Source organism: Acyrthosiphon pisum, chromosome A1 (assembly GCF_005508785.2).
Source record: "Acyrthosiphon pisum isolate AL4f chromosome A1, pea_aphid_22Mar2018_4r6ur, whole genome shotgun sequence".
NCBI classification, from domain to species: domain Eukaryota; kingdom Metazoa; phylum Arthropoda; class Insecta; order Hemiptera; family Aphididae; genus Acyrthosiphon; species Acyrthosiphon pisum.
In genome coordinates, this window is record NC_042494.1 from 78,020,775 (window position 1) to 78,038,656 (window position 17,882).

Genomic DNA, 17,882 nt, shown 5'->3' on the forward strand with positions numbered 1-17,882 from the left:
TATGTGTTGTGGAATTTTAGTAATTTTACTATAAATACAGAGGGAGTATAGTTGTCCCACGCAAAACAGTTTTTGCCACGTTGTGCATTTGTAAGACGGACACAACACATGCGGATGTAGCGTTCTCTTAAAGTTCAAAAGTTTTGTATAAAATGATTTACTTTTATCCGTGTGCGTAGTAATATTAGTATTATGTAACACTCCAAGAGCCAATTGAGGTGAGAATTTACGAAACTGGTAACCAAGAAGTGATATAAAACGTTTACGGAAATCAACCCAAAATTGAGATAGCCAGTCTTGATTTTTTGAGTCTGCCGTATTTAAAGTGGAAATCATTATGCAAGAATGTTCTCCTGTTAACTCATTATTGGTTTGCCTAAAACAAAATTAAAAATTAATTAACACAAACATTTTTTATAAAATTAAATTTAGAATAAAATAAATTAATTGTACCTAATATATAATGGAATAAATCCAGCTTTTTTCCAGAATTTTAGAAGTGGGCCAGTGAGACCAAATGATACACCAATATAATCTAAACGTTCTGGAGGCCGCTCACTTAGCTTCAATAACAATGGAGGTAAATTATTACGTGGTTCTAAAATTGAATAAACATAATTATTGTTTAACAAAAATTATTTTTGAACCAATATTTGTGCACATACCTATTCTTTCTTCAAGTAAGTCTACTTCTTCTTCTAGAATAGAATCAATATTTTCTTTAGGAAGTTTCCCCTCTTCAATATTTGGAATCAAAAACTCATAATACATTTTTAGCAAAGTCAATGCTCTTGAACCATATCCCATCTATAAATATTTATTTAAAAAAAATATATATGTAAATGGTTTTCACTACCTTAGTATTATAAATAATTAAATAATTAATTACGCTTTGGTAGTCTGGATGTGTAGCAATACGAACAATACGAGCTCCAGCTAAAGATGGAAATTGTTCATCTTGGAAACAACCAGATATTGTCCATGGTATAAGATCACCGGCTGCTCTTTTACCACGTTTCAAAGCTTCTGATGCTGATGTTTGAGATACTTCACCTTCCAGACACACCTTCATAGAATATTAACTTATGATATTAAATCAAAAAATAATCATGTAACTGAGTATCGGTTGATAAAAATATATATATTATATCTATATATTAATTGGACGATGCGCGGGTAAAAGGGAATAAGTCAATTTTTATAAATAAAAATATTTTGTTTTGTTTTGTAGGTAATTTTATGCTGAGTCGACTGGTGACACTGAAATTTGGATATCTCATTATTAACAACATTATAAAAAAGGTAGCCAAATTGCAGTTTCACCAGTCGAACCAACGTAAAATTAACTATAAAACAAAATATTTTTATTTATAAAAATTGACTTATTCCTTTTTTGGCGCATCATCCAATTATATCTAGCTGTAATGCCTATTTTCATAAGGGAAAATGAATAATTATAAAATTATATAGCGATGGGTGTATTTTGGTTTAACATTATTAGGTGAACATTTGTAAAATAATAAGTACAAATAAGTAATAACACACATTTTAAAGTTACTGAAAAAACTGGACAGTTAGCAAAATTGTTCAGACAGTTAAGTCTATAAAATTATTCTTAAAACCAGACTTCTTGTGCTTGTATGCTTTATAAAATAAAAGACCAGCTTGATAATTGGATAAATGGTTACTGACCCAACCAGTGAAGAAACTACCGATTTTAGTGGCCCATTTTTCTAAACGCTGTTACTGAACATTCTAGAATACTCACACTTTCCTCATGCTGTTTGTTAAATACATTTTAAATTTTTCCTGCCAACGTTGACACTCCTACTCAACAATGCTTGCCTACATTATATAAGGAACATTAGAGATCATTTTCAAATTTCTATACTCGGATCAACTTAAGAAAAATAATCAAGAGTGGACATGATCGCAAGGAAAAGATATACTTCAAAGGAAGTATACATATAATTGACTTAATGGGGACGACAAACAGGTTAACACTTAACAGACTGCTACCCAAGTAAAACTGGTCGCTGCTGATTATGTTTCTTAACATGAACAGAATCAATCAGTCAGTTCCTTAATTTATATTTAAATATACAGATAAAGGTTATTTTTTTTTTTAAGTGAAACTACTTTCTTGTGGCCTGGGTGGAAAAAAAATTCAAACAAAAAATGAAATGACATGTTTGTTTATTTAATGCACGTCTATTTTTATTGCATTGATTTTTCTCACTCTCTCCCTAATTCACTTATAATTTCAAGGGCCCAAATATTTATGAAAGAAGTTTTACTTCCCCAGAATGTAAAGGTGGGCTTACACTCGTTTTTTTTTTAAAAATACCAATATTACCTGAATGACACATAAAACTTCAGGTAAACTTTTTGTATTTACATCAACAGGACCCAAAAGACAAAATAAATGATGTGCTGGAGCATCTGACATCATTTGAAGATCATTTGGACTGTTCTATTAGTTAAAAAAATAAACTAAATAAATACTAAATAAGCATACTGAAAAATGTTGTAGGGAAGAATATGATTTCTTAAAATATTTACTTTATAATGTGAAGCTACATATAATGAAACAATTCGCTGCAAGAAAGCTTCTGACGCCTTATGGTAACAAAATAAAGTATCTCTATTGATATAATACAGATCACATCTATCAGGAGGAGGGCAGCCTGAAAGCAGTGGAGCAATATTTGTTGCATCAAGACACAACAGATTAGTCAACCATTTTTCTACATCATCACCAGGTTTGTAACGTATTGATTCTTCTAAAGTCACCTATAACAAAGTTCAATTAATATCTCGATTAATATATTAAACATTATATGAAATTAATTAATAACTGAATTATTTTGAAAACCCATTTTAACTACAAATTAAATCTAAGTATAACAATTTATTTATAAATAGCACAAGCAAAGTAAATAAATTCAAGACTCTAGTAATGCAAAAACTTCTAAAGTTCTTCCTTCCACCATTATTAGGAAATTCATTTCAATACATAAAACTTTATAACTTATATTAGAAATTAGGTAAAAACTAACTTCTTTTAAAAATCGTCCAGTGATAGCATTTTGACCGGTTTTATCATTTGCATTATTACCAATAGGTGTAGCTTGAGAGCGGAGTTGTTGCAATAATTTTAATGACAATGATCGACCAGTTCCTTCATAACTAAAAAAAATATACAAATCATTTTGATATTTTCTAACCGAAATATCACTTTATGAATATATTTACAATACAAAGTAACAAGCATACAATGTGTGATGATAAAAAAAATAAAATATTTGTTGAAGTCTTTTAACCAAGGATCCTAAAGGTAAGTAGGCACCTCAACATTTTAACAAGTATATAACATAAAAAATTTAGACATAGCAGTTCTCATTTCGCTTTGTTAGTTTTAATATTAGTGAATTTATCTCTTATCAAACTTTAAGATTTTCTGTGGTTTGTATCAAGTATTTTTTCAATATATTAAAGTTTTATGTATTTTAGATTCTGAATGGAACGATGAATGTATTGATTTTACAATGATGTGTTTATTTTTAATTTTTAATTTTTTTTTTTGTGTCTGTTATCACCTTTTAGGATAGTATAAGTGCTTGGATTTTCTTTAACAGTATCTTTTCTGATAGGAAAGTGAATCTAGTTGGTACTTTGGGGGGTCAAAAATGAAAATTTTCCAGTAGTTTTCAAAAGCTATGTGAGAAACAAAAGAATAATTGAGGAAAAAGGGAAATTTTTACACAAAATCTGTTTTCGAAAATAACGATTTTGGTTTTTGGTGCAACTCTTAAAAGAATGACCGTAGGTACATGAAATTTTGACTAAATGTTTTTATCAGCATTTTCTATACACCATAATATTTTGATTTATTTTGAGCTGTTTATGGACATTTTCAATTTCTATTTTTTTTAGTTATTTTTTCTATAAATATCGATAAAATGTTATTTGTTGGTTATAAAAACTTAAAAATTTAGTAGAAGGTTCCTAGTATATTGTTTCAAAGGCACATGAAAAAAATTAAAAATCCAGTCACAATTTTTTTTTATAAGCATCTAAAGTTCAAATATCGACAAAATGTGTAAAAATGACGAAAATTTGCAAATTATTTTGAGTTAGAAATTCATGAAAAATTTTGTTTTTAAATCTAAGATTTTAAAATGTAATACAAGATTACTAATGAGTTTGTCCACCTTTATCAAAAAAAAAAATTTCTACGAGAAACTCAAATTAAATTTTATGGGCGTTTGAAATTTATATTTTTACAACATTTGATATTCACTCGATTTCTCATGTAACGATTTTCTTATTTTATTGTAATTAAAAAACGAATGACTGTAGATACTTGAAAATTTAACTGAATGCTATACATAAACTATTATTTAAGAACATAGAAATAAACTGTTAACAGATTATAGGTAATAGTTGGACATAAAAAAGATCTTTTCCTGACAACATTTTTAACTGCTACAATTAGGTAAGCATTATAATGTGATCCAACAAGTTGGTACGATATTATAAGTTATAATAAGATACTATAAGTTATTATAGAATTACTTTAGTAATAGAAACCAATAGGTATAGTAAACATAAAATACACATCATGCTATAAACAAAAACATTAAATTAAAAATTTTACTACATAAACTCAATAAAGGGTATAACCTAATTGTAGATTGTACTTTAAACATAATGTATAAAAAATTATTATTTTTTTTTAAAAAAAGGAAAAAATACCATTAACTTATTGAAATAAATTAAAGAAATCAAACTTTTCTCCAAATCATTGATACAGACATTATAATTTTGGCTAAAATTAAAATAAGATTATCCGTTTTGTTGCTGGACAGAGTATGTGTTTTTAGTAAGAAAATATACTTGTAATATGTTATACACATATTTTATAAAATATAATTTACCCATTGATTGTAGACGCCAAAAATACTAGATACGGACCAAGCATGGCCTTTACAAGTGGAAGTGGTATAGCAGCAGCTTCATCAATTACAACTAATTCTGCTTGACTTAATTTATTTGATTCTGTTGGAACTATATACTAAATAATAATATGTTTAATAAATGCCGATCAAAATAATTTACAATTTAAATATAAATATAACAAACTTGGATGGTTTGTCGATGATCTCGGAAAATATTAACTCGCACCAAAGCTTTATTATCATCAGGATTGGTAGATCTAACTAAACCATAATCTAAATGTTCTTGATATCCAAGAGCATCAAAACCTAAATTCAATAAATATTTGAAATCAAGTATTTAAAATAATGTTTAAACAAAAAAAAATATTCAATACCCTTAAAAATAAATTCAAAAAATGTTTTTAAATTTTCAGGTGAAGGTGAAGTAACAAAAATATTGGAATAACCAAATGCAACGGCAGCTGCAACAGCTATTCCAAGAGCAGCAGATTTTCCTCTACCTCGAGCAGCCGTTAAGGATACAGTAGATCTTAGAGTTTTTTCAGAAATTGCTTCAATAAATGTTAGTAATGATTTGGCCTAAAACATAACATTATTTAAACAATTTTTTTTAAAGTATACTAATAGTACAACAATAAATAGTTATAATAGGTACAATTATTAATTTAATTACCTGATCAACAGTTTTACAACAACTAACTAAACATCCAACTGGTTGTGTGTCTTTCATATTTTCTTTTAACGCTGCTAATTCTTGATCATTAATTGATTGAATATTAGTTTTTTCCTCAGGAACTAAATCAAGTACTTTGGATGAAATAGGTAACACTGTTAATTGGTCGTCAACTACTAGACATCGATCACATGATACTAAAGATAACATGAACCTAATTATAAAATAATTGATTATAAAAATGTTTTATATGTATTGAAAGAAAGTCAAAAATATTTTACCTCTCATTAAACCTAGCAACAACATCTTGATGAGCTTCAGTTCTAAATCGTTCATGAACATCCATGGTTAGGGTATATAATTGTTTTAAAGATTTCAAAGACCTTAATAAAAATACTATCAGTCCACCACCTTCTACTGTTTCTATAGTACGTGCCAATAAATTTGGAGTCATAGCTTCAAAATCCTTAAAATAATAATAGGTACAAAAAAAAATTTAAAAAAATAAAAGATTTAGTTTAACTTACTTGTAATACACACATGCCATATGTGTTGCCAAGAATTTTATGAGTTTCTGAATAATAGCAATATCGAATATTTGTAGAAGCGACAAATAATTCAAATGGATCATCTTCATTTACATTAAGTTTACCCGCTTTGACTTTATGTTGTATAGTTTTCATACGTTTCTTGCGATGGCTAAACAGAAATAAAAATAATAATTTCAGTTGTACTGTGCTAAAAAAAATATAAATAGGTACCTGCTGAAACCTAATTCTTTTTTGTAGCACCATAATACATTAGGTCTAGCTTTGACGGATGCTTTTGACAACATATGATGTAAAATAACAACCTAAAATAGTTATGTATTAATTAATAATTAGATGAATTGTTTTTTTTACGATCAAAATATTTACTTTTAATTTTATACAGTTTGTAACAAGCTATTATATATATAAGTTATAGCCCCAAAATATGGATATTATGTAAAAAGATTTGATTTATATTACCTGATCACGACCCTTGTCACCAACAATTACAAACATAGTACGATGACCGGCTGTAACACTATTTTCAATCAGCGTTCTGATCCGATTGTCAATTTTTTTACGAACCATGATAATTGTTAAATAAACTAATAATTGTATTAAAAAAAAATTAATAATTTTAAAATTTTAAAATCAAAGATAAAATCACAAAATAATTCAAATATTATGTACTAAATAAACATTAGATTTACGCACGTTTCTTACTACTATATTGTAAGGTTATAATGGTATATTCCATTCTACCACATATGTGGTCGTTCATAATATTATACCATGGTCACTAATTTTTCCCACGAATCACGGTTATATTCTGTGGATATAGTATGGTTCTGTGTCGTTATCACGTGGCCTTATGTCGGGTGGCTTTTTGGCGTGCTTCCCTTTTGTGCAACACACTGTCTATCTTATCGTGCTTTTACCACAGAATCATTTCAAATGATTAGATTGTTGTCATCAAAATATGATAAAGCATGATATCTTGTTTACACCAGTCAGTAACTGAATTGGCATTTGGCGAGGCGAGCTTTAAGGCTAATGTGTCTAAAGTGCTCGACGTGCGCCCGCTGTATAATTTAATATTAAGCATTAAAGCGTGCTATATAGAATATATTAGATTCATATGTCATAGGCTGTAGCCAATTGTCAATTTAATTTTCAAATTAGACGAACGTTTTATAATAAATAATTTTAAATATGGATTGTGACGATAGAACTCCATCCAGTAGCGATGCTATTGAAAACAAAACTGAATGTGAGGCCTTTAAATCTCCTGTCTGTCTCATAGTCTTGGGTATGGCTGGCTCAGGAAAAACCACATTTGTTTCAAAACTTAATTCCTACTTACGGCAATACAAAAGAGCCCCGTATTTGATTAATCTCGACCCAGCTTGTAAAAATATGCCATACACACCAAATATAGGTATACCCATTATGCAATATTTTTATTCTGTAAAAAATATGTACGAGGTATGTACTTAATATGTTTTTTTTATTATTCATAGATATCAGAGATTCTGTGAAATACAAACAAGTGATGAAGAATTACGGTTTGGGTCCTAATGGCGCAATTGTAACCGCATTAAATTTATATACCACAAAATTTCATCAATTAATGGACCTTCTAGGAAAAGTAAATGTTGAAAATAGTCATGATATAGCTGTTATAGACACACCTGGACAAATTGAAGTTTTTACATGGTCAGCATCAGGTCAAATACTTACTGAAAGTCTCGCATCAACATTCCCAACAGTTGTAGTTTATGTTATGGATCTAGAAAGAAGTACTAGTCCAATAACATTTATGTCAAACATGTTATATGCGTGTTCTGTGTTATACAAAACCAAACTTCCATTTATTGTAGTTTTAAACAAGGTTTGTTTAAAAAATACTTTATTACTTCTTTTATATTTATTTAATGAAATAATAATTACTCTCATGGAGTATTTTATCTACCTGCTTCATATAAAATGTTTGTTAACATTTTTTCTACCTGGAGATTGGGCCACAATATACGTATACACAAAAATATACAAATATATAGTATTTATTAACTATTTTTATTTCCTAATTCATAAATTTACGATTATTTTAAGTATGTCATAAGAAATAAATTTCAAACATTTATTATAAAACAAGGTCTATAAAATTAGTCAAATAATTATGATTTTTTTTTTCTAATGCATAAAAATACAGTTATTATTTTAAATAATCTGATACACATTTTACAAATTCAAATCTCATTTTCGTATTTTTTAATTTTATTAAGAATATAATTTTTTCTTTTATTTAATTAAGGTTTGTTACCTGGCTCTTAATGTTCGGTGTTCCTGCGCTTTTAATTTTGATACAAACGTCTGATTAAACTCCCAATAAAACATTAAAAAAATTATGAATATTAGGATGTGACATAATAAAGAAATTATTTTTGAAATGCAAACTTGACAGCATTTGTACCAATGTTTAATATTCTTTATAAATTACGCTTTTGGCTATTTTTATCCATTTAATTGTATGGCATCTCCTGCTAATTCTATATTATTTTACCTTTTGATAAGGCACGCTTTGAGTAAAGTTTCATGTATACTGCAGTGTTAGTGGTGTTAGGTATTGTAACTACACATTTTATTAAAATTTAATAGTGGCCTAATCATCGAGTTTGCTTGTTATAAATGAAAATCTGTAGTGGCCCTTTTTGAAAAAAGGTTAATTGTGGCCCAATTCCCGACGCCCTAAAGTATTACCATCAAAGTTTAAATAATAAATTGTGATACAAATAATGAAAAATAATTAAATTTCTTTAACTTATTTATACATTTAGAGTGATATTGTAGACCCTACTTATGCAATTGAATGGATGCATGATTTTGAAGCATTTTGTGATGCTGTAGAAAATGAATCATCATATATGTCAAATTTGACTCGTACTATGGCATTAACTTTAGATGAATTTTATAATGAACTAAAATGTGTTCCAGTATCATCATTGACGGGCCATAATTTTGATGAATTTTTTAAAATGGTTGATGCAGCAGCTGATGAATTTCAAAAGTAATATTTAATTTGGTTCAATTATAACATTAAAATATTAATAGTTTTGACAATATTAAGGGAATATCGTGTTGAATGGAATAAATTGCGTAAAGAAAAATTGCAGACTGAAATTTCTCAACTGAACAAAAAATTGGACGATTTAGCAGTTAGTAGTGGGGAAGGAGAACCTGTACCTTTATTCACCTCACTAAGTGCTGGTCGTGAGATTTCCGATATTTATCTAGCACCAAATGCTGATGAAATGTCAGGAGACAGTGAAGGAGAAGAAGAGCCTGGCTTTAATGTTAATGGCTAGTATTTATTTAATTATTTTATATACTAATGGTATAATATTATTTTGGGGCAAAATGTTCAAAATATATTAAATAAAATATTATAAATTTTATTAAATTGTCGATTTCAGTAAGTTTTTCCAATCTATGTTTAAAGAAAGCATCAAAACATTTTTGAGTTTTGACAGTTTATTTTAAGTTTATTATAATAATGTTTAATAATATATAAATTTTTCTTTACTAATTTTCAGATTGAACATATTAAAAAGTTCCTTTTGAAAAACAACAAATTATGCGGATGAAATTTCAGCATCTGGATAACAAAATATTATTAAAATAATGTTTTATAAATCTAAGATTATTAAGAAAGAAAAATCAATAAAAAAAAAATGTTGTTAATAAAAGTAATAAAATACATTGTATGTTTTTAATTATGTTTTTATTCACATTAAAAATTTACAAATAATGTTCCTTTTTTAAAAATTTTACTTAGAAAGAGCTTTGGATTTTAGGAATTTGAACTGAGCAAAAGAGGCTTCATTAGTTTCAATTGTCCATCTCTATCAAACCATAGATCTTAATTAAATATCATCCACTCTTGGTATCAACCTCTCTCTTATTAATACACTTTCAGCCAATAATAATATTATAATTAAACATATCACGCTTATTACACACTTACGACATATCAAATTTTTGTTCGCTAGTTTTAGAAGGATGCTGTCAGTTTTGATATTAGAGTGAATTGACGATATTTTAAATTTTAAGTGAATTATGAGTATTTTCAAATAATAATATTTTACATACTCATAACACACTTTAAAATTAAAATATAGTAAAAACCAACGAGAGAGAACACAAATAATGTTATTACCTAAAATTTTGATAATAGGTCACTCTAATATCAAAACTGCCAGCATCCTTTTAAAACTAGCGAACAAAAATTTGATATGTCGTAAGTGTGTAATAAGCGTGATATGTTTAATTATAATTATATTATTGGCTGAAAGTGTATTAATAAGAGAGAGATTGATACCAAGAGTGGATGATATTCAATTAAGATCTATGATGTGTTAGATATGGACAATTGAGAAGTAAATTTTGAAATTTGCAATATGCCGTACCACGGTTAGGTTAGGAACCATACAAGCTGTTATTGAGTCCCAATTTTAAGTAGTGTAGTGTGGTAGTAGGTTATGACCAGTTAACAGTGCGTAATCTGGTGTATCTGGTTATGACAGCTCGTCTGATCTTTCGAGATTGAAACCAAACTCGAGTAAGAATGTTTTTTAATACTGTTCTATATCCAGAAGTGTAAGACTCTGGGATGTTATCACAATGCAGCGTCCACAATTTCTGTACGAATTAGCTGTGTAGAGGGACTAAATCAGTATAAGGGGCACCTCTGAGGAACCGACTGAGAGTAGATGTAGGTGGAGTTAGTATAGCAGTATAGGTATAACATTGATGTTGTATATTGTTAATGACTTAATGTTAAACATGTACAAAATGTACAAGTATTAATTTCTGGGATCTTCAATAATAATATTCTTGATTATTATCTAAAACTTTTGGAATTGTAATAAATTTAATTGATTTTTTTAATTTTTCTCAACTACCCCAGTCCTTAGGTTTTGTCATATTATATTCTACATTCATAACTTATTTTAATAAAGTAAAAAATAATAAGTTACTCCATAGAAATTACTTTTAAAAGTAATTTAATTATAATTGCATTAATTTAAATAAAACATAATAAAATTACTACAGCGTTACTGCAAAAGTAATTTCTACATAAAGTAGTTTACGTTATGTAACTACCCAACATTGAGTTCAAGTTAGTTTGGATTTGAATGATTTGGTAGAAAATTTATTAAATACTTTGACGCCTATGTTATATTGCAGTTCAAAACATTCAAATATTAATATGTATGTTTTTTTGATAAACAAAGCAAATTTCAAATAAAATAATAAACTAATTACCGCATTCACTTATAATTATTATGTATTGTTTAATTATCTGTATAAATTCTTATCATATCCTGCATTGATGCTGGTAATTTAGTAACTGGACATCTCGAATTTACTCCCACGAGATGTTTATGTAAGCACTTGTAACAGTATACAAACCTAAGAACAACAATTTAAAATGTAAGACAAAAATCATAAAAAATAATTGAAAAAATGGTACAATAAATTATAATTTTTCAAAGGACAAATAAATATTACCAATACCTTGGCTATACTAGTATACTATAGTCTGTTCCATCTAAGAGTGAACCACTCGGCTAGCCCAAAAGCGGTTTTTTCACGCATCCCCGCCAAAATCTGGACATCAATGAGAGCGTTAGCACAGGCGTCCAACGACGGCTGGTGATAACTTTCGGCCAATCACAGAATGTCTGAATGCATAGCCATCGCATGGGGGGGGGGGGGGGGGTCAGCGCGAAAGCAGTTCACTCTTAGATGGAACAGAATATACGGAGCAGCGGCTCTCTGACTGTGGTATGCAGAAGGCAATATGGTGGTACCAAAAATATCAAGTAGGAATAGGGGTGCATAATTTTGATATCATTAAAATTGAATTTGAAAAAAAAAATATTTAATATATTAATATTTGTTATGTGAGTTCATTAATACTGTGTTAAATTTAACACTTAAATTTATGTACCTAGTTTAAGCTCAAATTTACTATTAGTTATTGAAATTAATTTTCATTCACGACGATCGACGATAACTGGTACCTACCGAATTATATCGTAAAGTAATATCTATATTTTATTTATAACAATTTAAATATTTCTACACTCATACAAGCCGTAGGAAATATCAATGTGTTTCCTGTGGCCGATAATAATAAAAATAGAACGACTGTAATATGTGTATATGTGCATCTAAGATGGACTGCAATCATCAAAGAATTTGGTTCCAAAAAATCCAGAAAAGTTAAATTTGTTTAATAAATATGTTGTACTAAATTCTAGTTAATTTGAAGTATTATTTGTATTATTTTATTTAAATTGTTTATGTGGTACTGTTTTTAAAAATTTGTTATAAAAGTCATATCAAAGTAGGTATAAAAATAGGGTACAAATAGGTAGTACGAATCAATTAACCTCGTTATTTTTATCTTTATTTTGAATTTGAAATATTCTTAAAATGTTGTCATTTCAATTATTAAAATAATAAACTTAACTCTTAAGCTTTAAAGTAGACATTGATTATGCTTATAAGTAAATAAGTTAAATTAATTTTTTTTTTTTTTTGGGGGGGGGGAGGGGTGCAAATTTTTATTTTGCCAGAAGCACCGCTATGATCGGCCCGGCTCTGGGTGGTACACATATTGTATTGGTAATATGTAAAATTGATAAATAATTATTTTATTAATATTTATTTATAATGAATTCATTATTATTAAAAGTAGTAAATAGCTACTTAATAGCTACACAATAGTATTGTTTAAAAGGTGGGCAGCACCGCTTTTATGTACATTAGGTATCTTGTAGCCCGTGTAGGTCACTATAATAGTATAACGGATGCTATACATTTGAATAAAATAATATAAAATTACTGTATACAAAAAAATGAATCTGAGGAAACAAATTCTGTCATCAGTTTCCCAAATCATAATTTTAACATCAAAAAATTATTCTTTGTTAGATCAAATTTTGACATCTAATTTAGTCGAAATTTTAACTCAAAATATTCTTAAAAGAAAACTGTGTATATATACTTTTTATATTTTTTTGGTTACAGTATGAACAATATTTTAGAAACTAAATTTTTAAAAATAAAATTTAATTTAAAGACTAACCATAAGTCAATAAGACCATAATTAATTTAATTTGTACCATGATACTTCTTTTTAGAATCTTGCCCAACCCTGATTACTAGAATTAGTTATAGTTCATAATTAAATTAAGAATGTACCTAAGATTTTTTTTTTATTATTAGGTTATGGCTACGACTGAGGTCATTAGACTGTAAGGTTGGGACGGTTGGTATGGTCAGTTAGGATCACGTATATGTATGGCAAGGTTTTTAACAAACCCGGGTGGCCACCCATCTGAGAACTGGTGGCAGCGGCCGTTGCTTACGATAATGGAAACCGGTTAACATGACTAATTTTGGATCTGGTAACAACTTCCCTTAGTTTAAATTTTAAGAAGAGATAAAATACAGATAAACACCAAGTTAAATTAAGAGGTAACGTGTAGCAGTAACCTTTAAAAAAAAAAAAACAGGTCAATTCAAATAAACCGAAATATCAAAAAAATTAACGTTATATTATTATTTTATATATATTTTTTTTTTTTTTGAAATTGTATTCTATCTTTTTTTATTAATAATTTTATTTAAAAGATAATAAATGTAATGTGATAATAAGTACCATTAAAGATGGTATATTGTGTGTAGCCGCAATAATAAGTAATAAGCACCAATAGTAGATATACTAAGTACAATTCATTATACATTATACAACATAATATTAGATAATTATTATTTATTTTATTTTATTTTAATTAACACCGCTTGATTAACAATTTTCCATGAACTATTTTTCAACCAATGGTTGTGGATAATTTACTAATTTAATTTAAATTTATATTTATCATAGCTTCAAATGATAAAATATATTCTTATTGGTATTTATTTTTTAATTTAGCTTGTCTTGAACCATTTTATAAAGTGAATATTTGTTTTGTGTAAATTAAGGTAAAACTAACATTTATAGAAAAAATGTTGGTAACTGGTAAGTGGTAATCAATTACATATGCCTTGTATTAAAATGTATTTAAATAAATAATATTACAATAGCATACCCAGATACAGTAAGTGCAGTTGGCATTTTTCTTTCATTTTCACATATAGGACACTTATTAGTGTTTCTGACTGAAATATACGTATCATTTTCCTGTAATTTTTTATTTAATATTATTATTACTAATTTACCAAAAAGTATACCATAGGCCTATTAACCTATATTAATAGGTCTATGAAGTATAGCCATGATATAAACAACATTGTATGATCGTAACCTTATGATGGTCAGATATTTTGAGTGTTAGTAGGCACATGTCATGCATACCATAAGTCAATATAATTTTATTGATAATATGGGTAGATAAGTAACTTGCAAGGACTTAAATCGGCCAAATCAAAACCGGATTTTCACAAAATGTGTACCATAATGTACCATGTTGTTTATATCATAAGTATAGTAATAAATTAGATTATTGTTAAACATACCTTTGGAGGATTAGGTATAGGGTAGGCAATAAATTTTGATTGTAAATTTTCAGAGTGCCACCAATTTAAAAACTGCATAAAAAATGCACCTAACTCCAAGGAATGAGATAATCCATACAATAAATAATTTTTAATTGATTCTTTAATACTGAAAATTAGTAAATTTATTATCAAAATATACATAATATGCAAAATACAAGAAAATAAAAGTAATATTAGACTGTAAATAATAAATATACTTTGTCTCGTATATTTTGAGGTGGTTACACTATTGAGAGTGTTACTTTATTATCCCAACAACTGAACAACCACTTAACTTGTGTTTTCTAACTTTCTAAGGTAAAAACAAAAATGGTAGTGATTTTTCCTGGCCGCAACCGATCATAGAAAACAAAAGCTGATAACAAAAATCATTTAATTTTCAATTATCTCTCAGGTTGGGTCTGAGATCTAGACAAAAATCAGTTGTTGCTTTCGGTTTCTCTCATATGAGACAGAGTATAGATACTAATTTTTTTTTGTCGTACCTATCAAAATATTAAGTTTCCATTTAATTTACCTTAATTGAGCAAGCGTTTCATTATTTGAAGATTCAATATTCTTATAAGTTAATACCATTCCTGCCATAGTTAATAAAGGAGAATGTGATTGACTGGAACCATTAATATATTTTATATAGTATGTTAAACGTAATGCTTCCCAACATGTATGCACAATTTTATTTAATGTTATAAATACTTTCTAAAAAATAAAAATAATTGTATTAGTATAAAATATAAATGATTCAATAAACTATGACAGTATCACATATTTATACCTAAATCATATTAAATGGATTCTGTAATGGTTCTAATTGTATTAAATCATTAACATTTCTGGACTTGTAAAAAATACTAATATTAATATTACAACTATAAAACTATTGTTAGCAATGTTTAAGTGTAATTAAAAGTTCAAATTATTTAAGTTTAACAAGATACATTATACCTACATATTATGTTATCCAATATTTACATACCTAATTATAATAACAATCTATAAATTCTATTCAAGTTAAGAACCATACTTTGCCGACCAGTCTCTGCCGTGCAACAGTCAGTCAAGACTCAAGACTAATAATATTTAAAATAATTATATAAATAAATAATATTTGATTACATGTTTCAGCTGCAATTTATACTTCATTTGTAATTTATCGATATACATATCACATTTATTTCGTAGATAAGGTACACAAACCACTATAGCTAAGCCCAAATACAACTGTTTATTGTCAGGTTTAGAATTGGTTATACTAGAAACTCTGGTTAAATCATAAAAGTTTTCAGAGAATGTTCCTCCTAAAACATACAGTATTATAATTTATAACTAAAGAATAATATTGTGTTACCGTTATAAAGGATTTTCTTACCATATTTCTTCAAATATTGATACTGACATACAGTATTAAGAGCTAAAAATACTTCATCAAAATATTTGTCTAGCCATTCCAATTGTCCAGGATTTTTATTAATAATATACTATACAAATATTAAAGTAAAATGTGATTAGATATAAGATTCTTTAAGACATAAATAGAACTCACATGAACAATTTTTTTGAATGCTGGATAAATTGTCGATGATAGATTTTCTTGTGCGATAACTTCAAAAATTGAAGGTCGACTTATAATAGTTGTTGTATGATGAGCAGCTTTTTCAGCCATTACGAATATATTTTACTGCTTAAATATTTTCCAAAATAACTTTGTTTATTTATCATTAACAAGTCATTATAATAATCAATTTTTAGAGTACCAACTATTCTAGGTTAAATAGTATTCTTAATTTACAAAATTATTAAAATTAAAATATTCATCATACAACAGAAACTGAAATAATATTCTTAATAATCAATTTAATGATTTACTGATGGATAACTTTTTTTTTCACTAAAGTTTAAATTTGTAAATCTATTTTCAATTGTTATAAGTTATATTATAATAGTTGACTTAAATCATCGAACAGAAATATTCAAATATGCTGCTTAAAAGTTAAATTACTTATATGCTTATACAATATATTAATTATTATTATTTTAGTTAAGAATATTATTACCAATTATTACATTTTGAAATACATTATGGACTAATGGACTATATTATGGAGTTCATCACAATCACGATTCACAAGTCACGCGGGCACGCGGCCCATCAATTCGATATATCGATAATTTCATCCGATATATCGATATTTTTATATCGCTCGAGGACTTCGATAAATATTCACTTATCGATAAAATTTCGCGATATAACCACGATTAAAGATATAATATTATATCTTTAATCGTGGATATAACCGATATATCGCAATTTCACATATGAAAATGAAATTTATTTTTTGTCCTTATTTAGATTTGACATAGGACCATAATACTATTATAAATTCATGGTTTTAACTTTTAACTTTTAACTTTTAAGAACTTTTATGTTCACGTCCAGCTGCTGCTGATTGGACGTAATATTAATACTGATAGAATATCTGATATCAATTACCATAACTGATAAGTGATGATATGATATTATGGTAATATAACAATTAACAACATTTCCCGCATAAATTTAAATATTTTACAATAATAATATAATAAAATTATTATTTATTGTAAATAATCATAGGTTCCAAATGTTATTGCATAATATAAAAGCAGTACACTATAGATTTGTATAGTAGGAAATGTTGTTTTTTGTATTAGTTTAATTACAGTTCAATATGAATTTGTTTGTTATTGCAATATATATATATATATAGTTATTAAAATTGGAAATGCCAGTAATATTTATGCTGCTATATTTTAAAGCAACATTTTATTGATATCTGGATAGCAGATTATGAGTATATGAATACATTGGGAATCACGGATTTGTCCTATATTAAACATACCTAATGTTTAAGAACTCATAAGTTGTTCACTGCCCAGTTAATTTTGTATTTTGAAAAAAAGGTAAGGTTAGGTAATTATATACATCACTATAAAGAGTAAAGTTGTAACTTATCAAGCCCAGCCATGCAAGAAAATATTATAGACTATACACATTACACACAAGTTGGTATAGGTACTATTACTACTATTAGTATATTTACATTT

The 17,882-nt window shown here is 27.3% G+C and overlaps 3 protein-coding genes across 4 annotated transcripts in view; 1 reads left to right on the forward strand and 2 right to left on the reverse strand.

Annotated features, from left to right (window-relative positions):
• Nucleotides 1–6,872, reverse strand: part of LOC100159459 (RNA cytidine acetyltransferase) — an 8,513-nt gene extending 1,641 nt beyond the window's left edge. Inside the window, exons 1-15 of one of the 2 annotated variants that reach the window (XM_001949722.4) lie at nucleotides 6,645–6,872; nucleotides 6,396–6,487; nucleotides 6,162–6,333; nucleotides 5,916–6,100; nucleotides 5,635–5,848; nucleotides 5,336–5,540; nucleotides 5,146–5,267; nucleotides 4,941–5,077; nucleotides 3,060–3,189; nucleotides 2,563–2,793; nucleotides 2,357–2,473; nucleotides 890–1,066; nucleotides 666–807; nucleotides 454–598; nucleotides 162–376 (exon numbers count right to left, since the gene is read on the reverse strand). In XM_001949722.4, the coding sequence (XP_001949757.1) occupies nucleotides 162–376; nucleotides 454–598; nucleotides 666–807; nucleotides 890–1,066; nucleotides 2,357–2,473; nucleotides 2,563–2,793; nucleotides 3,060–3,189; nucleotides 4,941–5,077; nucleotides 5,146–5,267; nucleotides 5,336–5,540; nucleotides 5,635–5,848; nucleotides 5,916–6,100; nucleotides 6,162–6,333; nucleotides 6,396–6,487; nucleotides 6,645–6,752 (2,392 nt within the window). In that variant the 5' untranslated portion in view covers nucleotides 6,753–6,872. The remainder of the gene's footprint in view (nucleotides 1–161; nucleotides 377–453; nucleotides 599–665; nucleotides 808–889; nucleotides 1,067–2,356; nucleotides 2,474–2,562; nucleotides 2,794–3,059; nucleotides 3,190–4,940; nucleotides 5,078–5,145; nucleotides 5,268–5,335; nucleotides 5,541–5,634; nucleotides 5,849–5,915; nucleotides 6,101–6,161; nucleotides 6,334–6,395; nucleotides 6,488–6,644) is intronic. The other variant, XM_008181267.2, reaches the window with a different exon arrangement.
• Nucleotides 6,873–7,157: 285 nt separating this feature from the next.
• Nucleotides 7,158–9,905, forward strand: LOC100165568 (GPN-loop GTPase 1). The gene is made up of 5 exons (XM_001946801.3): nucleotides 7,158–7,602; nucleotides 7,685–8,055; nucleotides 9,002–9,231; nucleotides 9,292–9,524; nucleotides 9,758–9,905. Exons 1-5 carry the CDS (start codon nucleotides 7,377–7,379, stop codon nucleotides 9,760–9,762), a joined length of 1,065 nt encoding a protein of 354 aa, XP_001946836.2. The 5' UTR covers nucleotides 7,158–7,376; the 3' UTR covers nucleotides 9,763–9,905.
• Nucleotides 9,906–11,293: 1,388 nt separating this feature from the next.
• On the reverse strand, nucleotides 11,294–17,191 carry LOC100163504 (peroxisome assembly protein 12). Its single transcript, XM_001946857.5, has 7 exons — nucleotides 16,342–17,191; nucleotides 16,168–16,276; nucleotides 15,915–16,096; nucleotides 15,316–15,497; nucleotides 14,757–14,904; nucleotides 14,330–14,421; nucleotides 11,294–11,636 (listed from the first exon to the last, which is right to left on the reverse strand). Exons 1-7 carry the CDS (start codon nucleotides 16,459–16,461, stop codon nucleotides 11,519–11,521), a joined length of 951 nt encoding a protein of 316 aa, XP_001946892.1. The 5' UTR covers nucleotides 16,462–17,191; the 3' UTR covers nucleotides 11,294–11,518.
• Between the last annotated feature and the right edge of the window lie 691 nt (nucleotides 17,192–17,882).